The sequence below is a fragment of the Alexandromys fortis genome, unplaced genomic scaffold, assembly GCF_014885135.2.
Source record: "Alexandromys fortis isolate MF-2015 unplaced genomic scaffold, M_Fortis_MF-2015_v1.1 scaffold_17, whole genome shotgun sequence".
NCBI classification, from domain to species: domain Eukaryota; kingdom Metazoa; phylum Chordata; class Mammalia; order Rodentia; family Cricetidae; genus Alexandromys; species Alexandromys fortis.
Window position 1 is genome coordinate 1,573,468 of NW_026067896.1, and position 16,517 is coordinate 1,589,984.

Sequence of the window (16,517 nt, forward strand, 5' to 3'; positions counted from 1 at the left end):
CTGATATTTTCATATGTGCATATAAGTTGCTTGGATTGCTTCATCTCCTCTATAATCTCGGTTGTTTAATACAGTATTAATGGCAAAACCACTTATTTTGTTTTTGCCTGTGAAATGAGTAAGTCAGAAACTGACAAACAGATGAGACTGCATGTAGTGTTAATATTCTTGCTAAGACTGACAGGAACTTCTAGAAACAGTCAAGGCCTTGTTCCCGATGAAGATTTCATTTGTAGGTAGATGAAGCATGCATTGTTCGCTGTTATTCATTCAATTAGAAAATAATTTATCTTCTCAACAAATTTGACATGAAAAAAATTTAGACTGTTAAGTATATTCAGTGGCGCACTAATAAGAGCTCATTGTTCAGATTACAAATAATCATATTTAATTATCATTTAAAATATTTCAAATTATTCAAAGTTTTATTTTTAGCAGGCCCTGGGGAGACACAAATGGGATCCTAGTGTGAACAGAACTTCCCTGCACTGGCTTCTTTCCAGAACTTAACCACAAGGATGGTCTCATTAGCTAGTTTTCAGAAGAAAAAAAAACTTAATGATTTTAGTATTAACAGAAAAAATGTCTTTGAGACCCCTATTTCTAGTTAAAATACACTCTATTAAACACTATTTGCCAAAAGTAATAAAGACGGAATCTCGTTCAGATCTGGACTTGTGTGTGTGCTGTACAAAGGTGACCAGGGTGAGACCCTCTGTAGTGGCGTCAGCCCAGTCCCCGGCTGGCCCTGTGTGGAACTACAGTCACCGTGCTGGCCCACCACTTACTTTGAAAGTGATTAATCAAAGCCAGAGAAAGCCAACCATCAACTGAAGTAAGTTTCGAATTTCCTTTGCAGAGACATGTCAAAAAAAAGATGAGTCAATTTTACTATAATTACAACCTCATTTAGAAATATGAAGTGTTTTCTATTTACTTCCAATTAAATGTCAATTGTACCCAGCTTTCCAACTGTTGCTGCTACTTGATTATACATGCAAAATTAATATTTTCTTACTATCTAACAAATAAATTTAAAAGAAAGTGTTCTATTATTCTACTAGGTATACAATATTCTACATCTTATTTTAAACTGAAGAGTCTGATAACTAATAAACTTAACTACAAATTAGTTTCAAATCTTATTTACCCTTTAAGCAATGAATGTAGTAGATGTCTAGAATAGATGCCAACATTTAATCCTTCAGATTTTAGAAATCATGCCATTTTATTTAATGGCTCATATTTGTCAGAAGACATACCACCACACCACTCTAAGCATGCCTAATCTCATCAATTCCGACACTTACTAGCTCTCTCATAAAAGCAAGGCGTATATTTATATATACCTTGCTGGAAGTGTTCTGTGAGCTACTATACGAACATAATACCTAGCCTACAAAATCCCCTTAGATGATTTTCAGTAGGTGTGTGTGTGCGTGCGTGTGCAAGCACAGGTGCTGTTTGTCTGCTGTAGACACTAGGGTATTACACTATCTGAGGAAATTTCCCGTCTACAAGTCATATCTCTGTTTCTTAAGCACCAGCAGACAGAAGAGCTCTGAGTTCTATCACTCCCGACTCAAAGTGAGGAGCTAAGTAAAACCTATCAAACAAGCTCTGAACAAGGTGTGTATGAGTGCACACGTGTGTCGCGGTGTGACTGTGCAGGGCTTGTGTGTGCATGCACACGTGTGTCATGGTGTGACTGCAGGGCTTGAGTCTCTGATTCCACATGGGCTCCAGGGAAGGAACTCACGCCAGGGCACAAGCACATTTACCTCACAAACCTGAGATAAATGTTGTTTCTCTCAAGGGTCTTTAAAAAAAAAAAAAAAACAATTTCTTCAACAAATTAAAAGTGGTCTTTTCTATTATCCAAGTCATATAATTTTTCACTTTTTTAAAATTGTTTTCTTTTTACTTCTTTTTTATTTATTTTTAAAACAATGTTTTCTCATTTTACATACTAATCCTGATTCCCACTCCCTCCCCTCCTCCTGCCCCCCCAACCCTACCCCCGCCCCTCCACTCCTCAGAGAGGGCAGGCCTCCCATGAGGAGACAACATAGTATGGTACATCACTTTGAGGCAGGACCAAGACCTTCCCCCTATATCTATACTGAGCATGGTATCCTTCCAAAGAGAATGGGCTTCAAAAGTCAGTTTAAGTACTAGGGATAAGTCCTGGTCCCACTGCCAGTGGCCCCACAGACTGCCCCAGCCACATAACTGTCACCCACATTCAGAGGGCCTAGTTAGGTTCTATGCAGGTTCCCCCGCTGTCAGTCCAGAGTCAGTGAGCTCCCACTAGCTCAGGTCAGTTCCTGTGGGTTTCCCCTCATGGTCTTGACACCTTTGTTTTTTAATTACCAAATTTTTATCTTTCTTCTCTCCAAATCCTCCCATGTACACCTCTCTATCAACAATACTGAATATGTGTGTGTGTATATACACTTGTATATACACATATATTACCTGTTGAGCCCATATAATGCTTCTTCTCCAGGCAAGCTTTCTGCTCTTCCTTGGGGAGGATGACTTCTCCCACTCCCAGCTTTACCCACACACCAAATACTTTAAGAGCAGAGGGTTATTTAAATTATGTGATGATACAATAATTTACTGAGAATTCTGGGGAAATGCCCAATTTTGGTACATTCTGGTCATCAAGTTATTACTGCTTGCAAGAGTTTTTTTTGTTTGTTCATTTGGTTTGGTTGGTTTTTCGAGAAGGGATATCTGTGTAGCTCCAGCTGCCTTGGAACTCACTTTGTACACCAGGTTGGGCTTGAACTCACAGAGACCCACCTGCCTCTGTCTCCCAAGTGCTAAAATTAAAGGTGTTCATCACCACCGGAAACATGTTTCAAAACACTTTATAGAAGTGTAAAATTTTCACCAAGAACATTATGATTATTTTGAAATGTTTTAGAGGTTTTATTTATTTTTCATATTTATTTGTTTATTATGTATACAATATTCTGTCTGTGTGTGTGCCTGAAGGCCAGAAGAGGGCGAGGGCGCCAGACCTCTTTACAGATGGTTGTGAGCCACCATGTGGTTGCTGGGAATTGAACTCAGGACCTTTGGAAGAGCAGGCAATGCTCTTAACCACTGAGCCATCTCTCCAGCCCCAGTTTTAGAGGTTTTAAAAAGAGGCTACCATCTTTATATGCTTCTTCTAAGAGTGACACATTATTGATTTGGGGTGGTATTTAGTTTCATAAATATCAACACAAACAGAAATTAGTCTGTGGCTGATGTTTAGTGCTACATATTTTACTTATAGCCTCTAAATATTCTTATATCCCAGACATCCAGTTTTATGACTTCAACCTTTCCAGATACCTCAATGTTAAAAATAAAAAGAACTGGGTTGGCCTAGGACAAGCAAATTTTAAAAGATCATAGAACTATAATGTGAATTCTCACTGTTCTTCTTTAAGAAAGAAAAAAAAAGACATGGAAAACAAAGAAACAAACAGTAATCCATACACCAAATGCTGAAACATTAGTAACACATGGTCTATGGGAATGTGTTACTAAGTAAAACACCACAAATTAGTTCCCACACACTGGCAGCCAAAAGATAAGGTCTGAAAATACCCCAAACAAAATAGATTAAAAGAAATTATGAGACACTTCTAAAGAGTCAAAAGAAAACCTAAGAAATACCCCAAAAGCTAGAAAATAATTCATATTTTCTATTTCATTGCTTCATATACATTTTACAAGTATAAAGATATGGTTCTTTTCTTTTCTCAATTATAATGACGATCCTAAAATTGGCATTAAGTGTATTATAACAGATCTGCTTGGAACAATATATTCCAAACGTACATTTGTGAACAACAAAAAAGAAAGCTGTTGTCAATTTTAATATTATACTAAATTACTGAATAAACTGCCAAATTTATATATTGAAATCAGCCAAAGAATGGGCATAACACATTAACTACACTGGTTCAAAAGCATACATTTAAGTCAAACTCCTTAAAATAAATGTTTAGCAAGTAAGGGAAAATATACATAAGTGCTATATGAATATAGTTACATAAACTATTTAGTTTGTGGAAAACAAAACATTTAACAAATTCTCTATCATACATTCCAAAATGTTCTTAGCCTTCCACTGTGTGATCTGTGAAGATTATATCATAATAAAGAGTAGCCATGTTCTCTTCTTCAGCACAAGCAAACCAGCTTCCCTCCCATATCCAATGCCTCACCCAAATACGAGGGTCTTCTGGGATCTCACGGGCCCTGTAATTCTAAATGCAACTTCTCTCCATTGTCCAAACTGACCTTAAGCTCAGTTCTCTCTCCTCTACCCCTCCAGAGCTAGAAGCACAGGCATACATTGTATGGCACTAAGGTCCACAAGCCCTCGAAAGAAACAATATAGTCTATACGCCCTCTTATCCTGTCCCTCAGGAGACAGTCTCCTCTCCAACAGGAGAGGTTGGTGAGCTATGGGGAGATTACAGTGGTCCCTCAGAAACACTAACACAGCTGCCATGCAGTCCATGAATTCTACTTTGGAGCACAGACACTAAAGAATGAGAAGGGACTAAAAATATCCAAGCAGACACCTGCACTCTCATGTCTATGGCAGCGTTATTCCAAATAATGAAAACTATTATAAGAATACAAGTGTCTACCAATAAGGAATGGATAAATGAGAGACAAGAGAGAAGGGGGAATACTAGTTAATTAAGAGAATGAGATTCCATATGGAACAATATGGGCAGCCTACAAAACACTCGTCTATGCAAAAGAATCCAGCAACTGTCTCGCTACCTTCTCCCTCTAAATGTGGGCGACTGTCTGTCTGGCTACCTTCTCCCTCTAAATGTGGGCGACTGTCTGTCTGGCTACCTTCTCCCTCTAAATGTGGGCGACTGTCTGTCTGGCTACCTTCTCCCTCTAAATGTGGGCGACTGTCTGTCTGGCTACCTTCTCCATGTTCACTCCCAGGAACTGCCCAGAACTGTGCTTCTTGAGATGTGACAGGGTGTTTTAAAAACTCAAAATGTCAGCAGCAAGAGAGGCAGTATAGCAAAAACAGCCAGGTAGTGGGAAACAACTCCACTTCCCCAGTGACCAAGAGGCTGGCAACAGTGGAATACTTCCCAAATGCACATGTATATACCAGTATTCAAGGTTAAGAAAACCGCATTTGTATTTTTTGGCAGGTTAAGTACATTTTAAATGAAGAAAATATTCACAATGTTTTCTTTCTAAAATATCTGGACTGCTAGAAGGAAGTATCTAAGAATCTGTTCATTATTAATTGCATGTTTCTGATATGGTTGATTATTTAGACTTGATGCAATCACTCAGCTGGTTAAGACTGCTTACTGATACAAAGTTAAAGATACAATGTATAAATTGCAGTAAAAATAAGTTTCTTAAGGCTAAAATATAAGTCTCTCAATAGAATTCTTAAAATCTTATGTAGAAATAATAATGTGGGAAAAAAACGAAAATTAAAATCATGCAGAACTGATGGGTTTTAACCTGAAAGTGGCGTCAGAATACTTTCTTTAAAAGTATAATTTATTTCTTCTTCTCCATCTCTCCTTGTGTTCTCCTCCCCACTCCCATGATCCCATTTTCTCAGGAGATCTCATCTACTGTCTCTTCCCAGAGGGATCCATGTATGCCTCTCTTAAGGTTCTCCTTGGGAGAGCAACAAAAGAGATATCTTGATTATGGGAGCCACTATGGGGCGAGTGTGAAACTTGGCACCAGGGAAACACCGAGGAATCCACAAGGATGACCCCAGCGAAGACCCTAAGCAATAGTAGAGAGGGTGCCTGAACTGCCCTTACCTTGTAATCAGATTGATGACTAACTCAATTATCATCACAGAACCTTCATCCAGCACCTGATGGAAGCAGATACAGAGACCTACAGCTAAACACTCAGCAGAGCTTCCTGAGACCAGTAAAAGAGAGGGAGAAGCAATAATATGAGCAAAGGATTCAAGACCATGATGGGGATACCCACAGAGACAGCTGACCTGAGCTAGTGGGAGCTCACTGACTCTCTTGATAATGGGTGAACCTGCACAGGACTAAACTAGTCCCTTTGAGTGTGGCCTGCATGTGACAATCGTGTGGCTTGGCAGTCTGGGGCCACGGGCAGTGGGACCAGGATTTATCCCTAGGGCTTGAACTGGCTCTTTGAGCCCATGCTTTTTGGAAGGATACCTTGCTCAGCCTAAATAGAGGGGAAGGGCCGTGGTCCTGCATCAAGTGAAGTTGGCAGACTCTGCTGACTCCCATGGGAAGCCTCACCCTCTGGAGGGATGGACAGGGGTGGAGTGGGGGGAAGATTAAGAGAGCAGGAGGAGGGGAGGGAGTGGAAACTGGGATTGGTATACAAAATGAGAAAAAATTAAAAACTAAATTAAAAGAGTATAACTTACTGCCTCAAGTTCAGCACTCAGGAGGCAGAGGGGTAGATCTCTGAGTTCTGGGCCAGCCTGGTCCACAGAGTGAGTTTGAGGACAGCCAGGACTACACAGAGAAAGCCTGTCTAGAAAAACAAAAACAAACAAAAGTATAATTTATAATTAATGGATAAATAGGTCTGGAGAGTTCAAACACTGTTTTATAAATGTCGGGGCCAGGATTAGTGGACATTTCTCCATCTAGGCTGTTCTCTTTTGCCATAAAGAAACATTCTTTTCAAAGCTTTGCCTTAAATGCAGATTGTATTTAAAATATTACATTTAAGCTACTCAAAATTTTTATGTGAGATAGTATTTGCTTTCAGGCTATTTGTTTACTGAAACAAAGCCTTGTTGTACTCCAGGTTGCCCTGAACTTACCCTCTTTATAAGAGCTATGATTATACGCATGTGTCAAGACCATACATTGTTTGAGTCTAAAGAATATGGAAAAGCAGTCAAAACATAGTGCTAATGAGAAGATGGTATTAGCAGACAATATAATCTCATTATTCCAAGTTTGACTGAAAATTTTTTTTAAAAAACCCAGCACGTTCTTGTGGTAGACACACAGCAAACAGGAAGACCATGTATCAAGTGTGAATTTTAAATCTCTTAGTAGTACAAGCATTGGCAATTTTTTTATTTTCATTTTTATGCTTTGCTTTCTTCCTTTACACCTTTCTTTCCTCTGTATGACAAACATATATTAAAATTGTAATAGGGTTTCCTATAAAAATTAACAATATTCCACTCACTTTGCCCCCCACATAAACTGATAAAGTAAAAACAACCATCTTCCAAAGCAAATCGGACTATTCAGATCATCAGTGTTTAACGTACATGGTGTATCTATGAATCCAGCTGACCCACTTTAAGTATACACACACACACACACACACACACACACACACACACATACACATGTATCAGAATCCAGCTACCAGCTGCTTCATTGCTATTACCACTCTCATCAGCCGGCCACCATCCCTCTCTGAGTGTAAGGAAAAGCCTCCTGAGGAAGTCTACCCTCACCACCTTAGTGTAAGGAAAAGCCTCCTGAGGAAGTCTACCCTCACCACCTTTCAGGCTAACGTTATGCCCTCCTTTATCAGATGCAGCTCATTCAGAAGAAAAGTCTGCGCAGCAAATTTTAGCCTTCAAGACTTCATGGCACACCCAGGAGTCGACACACCCCATTTCAGCACAACTAAATATAAAACTCTTACCTCTGCCACCAGTATTCTATACTCAGCCTGAATTTCCTTAAGTTTTTAGTCAAGTACGACTTTCTACATGAAATATTGACTAAAGCTACAACACAACGCTTCAAACACGGTGTGGCTTTTACCATTTCCTGTTTTGTTCCCTTTTTTTTTCTATTTATTACCATGTAAAATAAATGCTGTATTTCTTTCCTACATTCTCATTCCCCTGCAGTATATAAAACTCAAATGCTCATATTTTTCTTCTATTTCTGTATCCCCAGGGTGTGAACAGTCCCCAGTAGACAGTGGGTACTCAGTAAATATTGGCTAAGTGAATAAAGATGAATACATGCCAGTTGACCCACAAGCTCACAGCTTAAAACTCCAGCTTCCCAGTAACAATAGTTGGCTCACTGAATGCCGTAAGAGTCTGCGAAGCGGTAACTAGAAATGCCTTTATGCAAGGCTACAGCACTAAGGGCACTACAATAAACAACACCACGGCCACATTTCCTCGTGCCTGCAAAAGAACTTGAGGATTTCACCTTCAAAACACAGGGAAAGAATTGTAACTTGATAAACCAAATGGAGTCTGATATCACATCACTGTTACTATGGCTTCTAAAACGTAAGCAATACTGGTGGAAAACCATAGGTCACTCGTCTAGATTTTTTCACCAGAATATTCAATTCCGGTCAAGGAGAATGGATATAAAACTCTCCTGTGTGTAAACAAAGAACAAACTGAATACCATACTGCTATGCACCTGGATATCTGCTATCTAAAAGATCCTGGGCTGTTTATAAACATCAATCAGCGCTATGAAAAGGGAGTTACGGGGAAAGGCAATTACATACTGTGAAAAACTCGAGGCAATCAGGGGAAGCACAGTCCATGGTAGCAGTGACACGAGCTAAGCAGGAGGTATGGATAATCTGGGTAAACGCCATGGAAAAACAAATACCGTGATTGGACTTGAGGCAAATGGAAACAGTTCAAATTGGCTCCGTACAGTGTTCCACGGAACATATGATGTCCATATGTCCATTACCAACAAACTGAACCACGGAACAACAAAAGGCAGCGCTAAGATGGCTATAAGAACACACCCAGAGCCAGTCTCCACCACACCACCAGCAGTGTAACGCGCCACAGCTGCCAGGCAGTGGGGAAAGAAGTCAGAGGCAATAAGAAAAGAAAAGGAGTAAAGTATAAACCATCCCTTTTCCCTCTAAAAGAAAAAGGAGATCTATACTAGACGAAGAAAGTGGCTACAGAAATGTCCAAAAGTAAGGCACAATTTCTCCCTATAGCCATTTCCAAAAGTATAAATCCTTTACAACTAAAGATAGAAGTTTTATTCAAACTGCAAATTATTCAAGAGCCAGAGGACTAAGCAAGTAAAAGAGGAATATGATGGAGTAATAAAAATTGTAAATAAGACCTTTCAAGTTTCAAAATGCATAACAGAGACCCAAAACAGACTGACCAAAAGACAAGACGGAAACCATTTCAGGTTTGACATCAGTGTGAACAAATCTATCAAATGTCCTTGCTTGTGCTCTCTGGCTCCCAAGGCTGCTCATCAAGACTAAATTACAGTTTATTAAAAAAAAATAATGCTTAGGCAAAATCATGAAGGGCCAATCACACAGCAAGGCCAAAGTATAAGAAACAAAACTTTAAAAAAGCAGTGCTACCATGTAGGACCTATCTGTGGTCCTGGCCTTTTCAACCAATGAAAACCCAGTTATTCCTAAATTGCATTAAAATTATCTGAGCTGTGATGCAGAAATATATTAGTTGTCACTGACTGAAACTAAACAGTAATAAAATCCAGCAGCAAAAATGCATGACTATTTTACAGCAAATATCAATGTCATTCCTGCTTCAACCTGACTCCCCATTCTACCCCTAAACCCCCAAACTTGAAACCAACTACAATTTCTTGAGTAGCTGCAGTGTGGTTAAGGAAAGGAAGCTATGCTTGTTTGTATGGAATCTGCCATTTCCTCCCTGCCAAAACACTTGTTTAAAAAGTCATGTAATATTTCTATTAAATTGTAAATGCAGCCGACAAGGAAATGGCCTACTGGCAGAGCGTCACCTTTGTGGCAGTGCCAACGGGCCTACAGCAAAACAGCGCACATGGTAATTTCAACATGCATTCCCAAGTAACGAAATTGTTCTCTACATAAATACCACAGAACCTGAGCAAGATCCAGAAAAAGCAGGGAAAATTTGCCCAAGCTTTCATGCTTGCCTATATCAATTGTATGTCATAGCTAAAGCAAAATAGAAAAGCATCTACATATGTTCAAGACGCTTGTGAAGTTGGATCATATAACCCTGGGAAAACTATTGCAACTTAAATCTGTGTACTTCTTGTTAACCACTGTAACAACTTGCTAATAAAAATTAAGAAAAACTGAGGGTATCAAATGAATCAAAATGTACCAGCTAAATACAAGCCCTGAAAGATCATAATGCAACTTATTAACAGGAACATATGTTCAGTATAAGCCACAATTGTTATGTCAAATTATTTCTGTACTTCTGTCTTTAATATCATTTATTTGATTACAGAATTTGAGAGATTCACAAGCCTTCAGTGAAAATGGTGACTTGTAGTTTACAAGTGACTGTAATGCATACAAAGTCACTTTTATCATGTGTCCCTTGTCTTTCACTACATAACACCCCATCTGTAATGAAGAAGTTCTAATCATGTAAAAGATATACTGAAAACTAAGTATCAATACACACAATCTGAACTAGCATAATCAAGACATATGTTCTCTAGGATAGTAAACAATTCTTTCTGAGGACATTTAGTTGCAAGATGCATTTGTTTTAAGTATGTCTTAACTGTTGTCATTTTTGTGTGTCTGTATAATGCTAAAAGTCAAACTTGATAAAAAAGCTATTTCTTACCAAAAATATTATGAATTTCCAAGTGTTGTACACTTGAAATCACAGTTAGTACCTGTCAATATACCAATCTCTAAGCCACAAATTCACTGACTTGTATGTTTTCTGCAATAACTGTTACCTTAATTCTCTACCCTCAACAGTCACTATAACAAATTGAGGATGAAACAGTATCTGTAATGATAACATACTAATCCCACAAGATCACTTTAAAACAGAAATCTTCCACATGGTCTAACAATTCTAGTCCTTCGCAAACCCATGCTCCTGGGTCCAGAGACTAGAACTAGAGCATGGCAATACTGTTCTTCCTGGTCAGTAATGAGACAGGGCCTAAATACTCCAAAAAAATAAAATAAAATTAATCTACAATTTAAATCATTTTCATTAAATAAAAGGCTGGAAGGCAGGATACAAGGAAGGATGGGTGTTTCAAGCTGTATCTTATTAGCATTTACAGTCAGCTTTTATGTATTTCCCAGGACCTATGTTGTAAGTTAAACATTTATTATTTTAAGAAAGAAGAATTTGAACTCACCAGATGTCAGTACTAGTCACAAAAGCACCCTCCAAAACTTAGTTCACACTCACTTAACAAAAATATTTACTGAATACTTTTATATACACGTCATTCTGACAGGTTTAGTTCAAAATAAATGTGAAGCACACTTCCTTTAAAACTAAGATCTAACATGAAATATAAGACAATTGTCTCATTAAAATGTGCTGTTAGATACATTATTAATATAATACGAGAGAAGAATTCAGAGAAAGGGTTGTTTTGTTTTTTGAGGCAGGTCTCAATATAGAGACCAGGCTGGCCTCAAACTCTCAACACACCCATACACATAAACACATACGTAAAAACAAATAAGCAAACTCCATTTATCACCATTAGAAAGGAGAGAAAATGTATCTGTCTGCATGGCCCATTATTTCCATATTTCTTCCTGTAGCAGCAGGTCCCACATAGGGTCCTGACCCCGCCTTCACTGCCCTAATGGGCCAACACACCAAGTCAGATGACGATAAACAGTGCTTGCTTCTTCCCACAGCAAAAGTTCCCTAGGAAAGATGGTAACTAGAACTACATAAGAGTCTTTAAGAACTTTAATCATTTATAAAAACTGAAAAGTAATTGCAAAATGCTACCTAACAATTCGATTTTCTTTAATGTTTAAGCGCATTTCCCAGATATCTCATTTGAACTTAACAACTCTATGAAGTACACACAAGAGGGGCCATTACCGCTAATTCACAGACAAAAACTGATTCAAGTCTCAAAATTCTCAAATATCAGTCACATCACTACTATGGGAAAAAACATATCTAAGCAAGTGATTATGAAAACCTAATCCCATATCAGTCTTGGAAGTCAGCAGCACTATTAAGTCGTGTTCTTATTACACAGAGTTGGTAGGGCCTATTACGAATAGGAGGCCAACAAGATAGCTGAACCGTTAAGGGGACTTGCAGCCTAGCTACTGACCTAAGCTCGATCCCTGAGTTCAAATCTTGGTTATGCTACTGACAGCTTAAGTCATATTAACAAATAATGTAACCCTTTACTGAAAGGTTTCATCTAAACTACCTGGTGGTATGGAAACACTTTCAAATACATTTTTTCACTGTCCAATTCTAGGGAGGGCCCTTTTTTTTACTCTTGGAAGGCTCATTTATCTTAACCTCCCCTCCCCCCAACACACACCAAACCACTGACAACCGGATGGGACTGCACCAGTTACTATTTCACCATTTCATCACTAGCTTTATCAGCTGCCCCCCCGGACAACAGTGTCGTATTCCGTGTGACAAACAGCAGCACGTATCGAGCACTTCTCTGTGCTTGACGCCAGGTTGGCCCAAGGGAAAGTCCTCAAGTGCAAACAAACCAACAGACAACTCCACTTTCTACACATCTAATGGAAAACCAAGAAAGAACCATGGAAATGTGGTCATGTCAAGGAAGCAAGAGTGCTTTCAGTAAGGGTTCAGGTGTGAAGTCGACCTCACACTTCACTACTCCAGCTGGGAAACAGCTCACAATACTATCTAAAGAGCAGTCTATAACCGTATCACACTTGGAAACGTACACGGTAACCATCCAAAGATGATAGAGTTGTGTGTTCTATATGCAAATTATGAGGAGAAAAACAAAAGTCTATATGGGCTGTTGATGTCAAGGAAATCTCCATACATCTAAATAAAATCTGAGGAGAGGGAGAGATGGATCAGTACTTAGTTCTCTTCCAGAGGACCCAGGTTTGGTTCCCAGCACCGCCAAGGCAGCACACAACCACCTATACCTCCAGTCTCCGAGGAGCTGATACCCTCTCTGGCCCCTGTGAGCACCAGGCACAAATCAGACATACACAGGCAAATGCACACATATGAAACAAACAAACAAGTAAAACCTTAGTTGGGACTTCAAAATCTGGCAGATTTTAAATGATAGAAAAAGAGACCAAGTAATTCTAAGAAGAAGTTTGCAAAATATGCAGTGTATCTAGATATTTTTAAAGAGAAATACTGTATTCTAATATATTTTTACTATTTTATAAGTATGAATTCAAACTCAAGTGAGTTTTAAGAACATTAAGTCAGAGTCACAAACTACAATTTTTTCAACCTGGCAGAAGTTCTCACCAGAGAATCATACCCCATGAACACCCTGACAGAGGACCAGAGGTGACTGATAACTAGAGAATCATACCCCATGAACACCCTGACAGAGGACCAGAGGTGACTGATACTAGAGAATCACACCCCGTGAACACCCTGACAGAGGACCAGAGGTGACGGATACTCAAAGAAGAATGAGAGTTTACATTCCTGTGCTGACTTTCCTATTTTTCATGTTGTTTTCAAATACATAGTTACATTATGTTTTCTTTTTAATATTGCCAAAGGAGCTTATGGGTACAAAGATAATATAAATGGAATACAACTGTACCACTACAGTAACTGTCTGGTAATGTGCCTCAATATGGCATGTAGATTTTTAAGTATTTTCAATACTTCAATTATTTGTATTGTTATGATATTAAACATAATTCCAATTTATTCCTCATTAGATATTCAAAAGTATTCCCGTCTTCCTTTCTCCACCGATTTACTTCATTCTTCTCTCTATGTCTCCCTATCTTTTCCATAAACACGTTCTTCCTCCTTTACTCCGACAGTGGTCCTAGGGCAACTACAGCCACTAGATGGCAATAAATATATACAAAGATAAAAATGCACATCTATGCCAGAGTCACATAGCACTGTAATCTAGATACAGTGTCATTACAAACCCTAAAGCACAACAAGCTGGACTTCAAATGCAAGGCTACCATGGAAAGGAGTTTATGGGGGCAGGGTAACAGTAAGCAGAAAAAAGAGTATTTCTAAATAAATAATCAATTTTAAAGAAATATATCTAGTTCCCTTACAGATAGATAGCAACAGTGAGCATAAGGACTTTTACATTTTTTATTTTACATGTTTGGGTGTTTGCCTACAGGTCTGCCTAGCAGACACAGAGGTCAGAAGATGATATAGGAGCCCATGAAACTGGAGTTACAGATGACATGTGAGTGCTGAGACTGAACCCGGGCCCTCTAGAAGAACAGCACGCTCTTAACCAGAGTCGTCTCTCCAGCCCCACTGGGACTTTAAATATCAGCTTAAATAACACAGAGAGGTAGGAACTGAGGCGTGCATAAGAAAGTGGGGACTCGTTTCTTAACCCCTTCCAGCAGCCTTTGGAAAGCAATGAGCTAAAGAACACAGAAGCAGCGCATCCCCTGGAAAGCACGGCTCTCGTGGGTGGCATTAGTGCGTGCTGAGGACACACAGCCCCGAGCTCTTTGCTCACAAGCGACTGTGCAGTGGAATAAAGTGGAAACCTAAGTCTCTGACTCACGAAAATGCATTCGCTTTCTGTTTGTTTATGTTGTCACTGCAAAACTGCAAGAGTCAAAACCAGTGCTTTTAGCAAAACATAACTTCCTTACCCTCATTGGATGTATATCAGCATAAGGGGGTTTCCCTTCTGCCATCTCTATAGAAGTGATGCCAAGGGACCAGATGTCAGCCACACAGTTGTAACCTATTTCTTGAATTACCTCAGGAGCCATCCAAAATGGGGTTCCTATTACAGTATTGCGTTTTGCCATTGTATCCTGCAAAGATATTATATAAGCATAAATACTACACAAAAACACAAAGGAAACAGGTATGCCAGCATATTCATAAAAACCTGTGATCCACTAATAACATAGATTCTATTAAACACTGACTATTTTCCTAATGCTTCAACTAGTTACAACATGACATATTTTAGGAATCTTAAACTATAAAATAACCAAGAGATTTTAACTCTTCCTCATTTTATTAAAGACAGTCACTTACCATAGTATGATAACAATAGAAGCAGTGGAAGAAAACCAGTGTACCAAAGGACTCAATTTGCTTCCCTTTCACAAACTTGAGCATTTGGATGATAAAACGTCTTTTATTATCTACTGACCCAAACACTGTAAACAGACTCAAACATGGCTTCCTCGCCATAAGAATAACAAAGTTATCCTTCCATTTGTCCCAAATATCAGTTTAGTCAAAATCAAGTCTGAAAAATAGTCCAAAATATATCCAAATTATTAAAGTCAACTTACTGTTAACTGGCCAGCCACTCCAAAATCTGCAAGCTTTGCATGCCCTTCTGTATTGAGGAGAATGTTCCCAGCTTTTATATCTCTGTGTATTTTCCTCATAAAATGCAAGTATTCTAATCCTTTCAACGTAGATTTTAGAATAGTTGCGATTTCGTCTTCTGTTAACTGGAAAGGAATATTTTTAAAGTAATGATGAAATACAATATCAGATAAAATCACAGAGACATCATAATAAAAACATCAGTAACAAGTTCATACTTTATTTCTTCTTTTTTGTTTTTACCTTTTGTTTTTCAAGACAAGATTATCTGTGTAGTCCTGGCTGTTCTATGTATGGCTCTGTAGGCTAGGCGGGCCTCAAACTCAGAGATCCACCTGCCCCCACCTTCTGAGTGTTGGGATTAAAGGCAGGTACCACCAGCGCCGGCACAAATGCCTCTTTCCAACAACCATTAAACCTCTACACAAGAAGCCACAAAACTCCTGCCCTCCACACAACGCTGTCATTCCACTATTACACACTACTGAAGAATGGAAGATTAAATTTCTTTAATATTATCCATGACACTCATAAAGATGCATACCCCAGGATATCATCATTTCTCTTGGAGCCACTATAACCTGTTTTTTAATGAGTATTTCCTTTACCTTTTATAAAAATTCTGTAGTATAGCATGATATTCTGAAATAACAATAGGTAAATATTTGTTCTTCTTTCTAGGTTCCTATTACTAGAAAAAAATTTTCTAAATCCCTTGTAATTTGCTGAACAAAAGAGATGAAAGGAAAACACACACGCACACACGCACACACAAGAGGCAGGGTCTCATGTAGCACAAGGTGCCTCCCATCTTACTACCGAGCTGGAGAAGACACCGAACTTCTGGTCTCCCACCTGTCCAGCCTGAGTGCTGGGCTTTCAGGCATTCATCACCACACCCACTTCATGTGGTTCTGGAAAGCAAACCCAGGCCTTCAGACAACGGCAAGCACTCTACCAGCTGAACTACAGTTTATCTCTGGCTGCTGATTCTGAATTCATAACCCTTTCATACAAACAAAGTCACTCTTGGTGGGACTCTGAATAATTAACACAACAGGAAATGGTCGCTAGAGAAACAACCTTGTCATCAAGGGTTGGCTTCTCAGTCCATCTCATGACACGTAACTTAATCACCAATGTCCAACGACTTACCTATACCTACATAATCAAATCAAACATAAATGATTGGCCTTTGTCTTCTAGGTACAGAGGAAGG

The 16,517-nt window shown here is 38.9% G+C and overlaps 1 protein-coding gene across 4 annotated transcripts in view; it reads right to left on the reverse strand.

Moving 5' to 3' along the window:
• The window catches only part of Stk3 (serine/threonine kinase 3), a 307,706-nt gene that overhangs the window by 233,370 nt on the left and 57,819 nt on the right, over positions 1-16,517 (reverse strand). For all 4 annotated transcript variants that reach the window (XM_050161781.1, XM_050161789.1, XM_050161795.1 and 1 more), the window contains exons 5-6: positions 15,259-15,423; positions 14,599-14,766 (exon numbers count right to left, since the gene is read on the reverse strand). In XM_050161781.1, the coding sequence (XP_050017738.1) occupies positions 14,599-14,766; positions 15,259-15,423 (333 nt within the window). The remainder of the gene's footprint in view (positions 1-14,598; positions 14,767-15,258; positions 15,424-16,517) is intronic.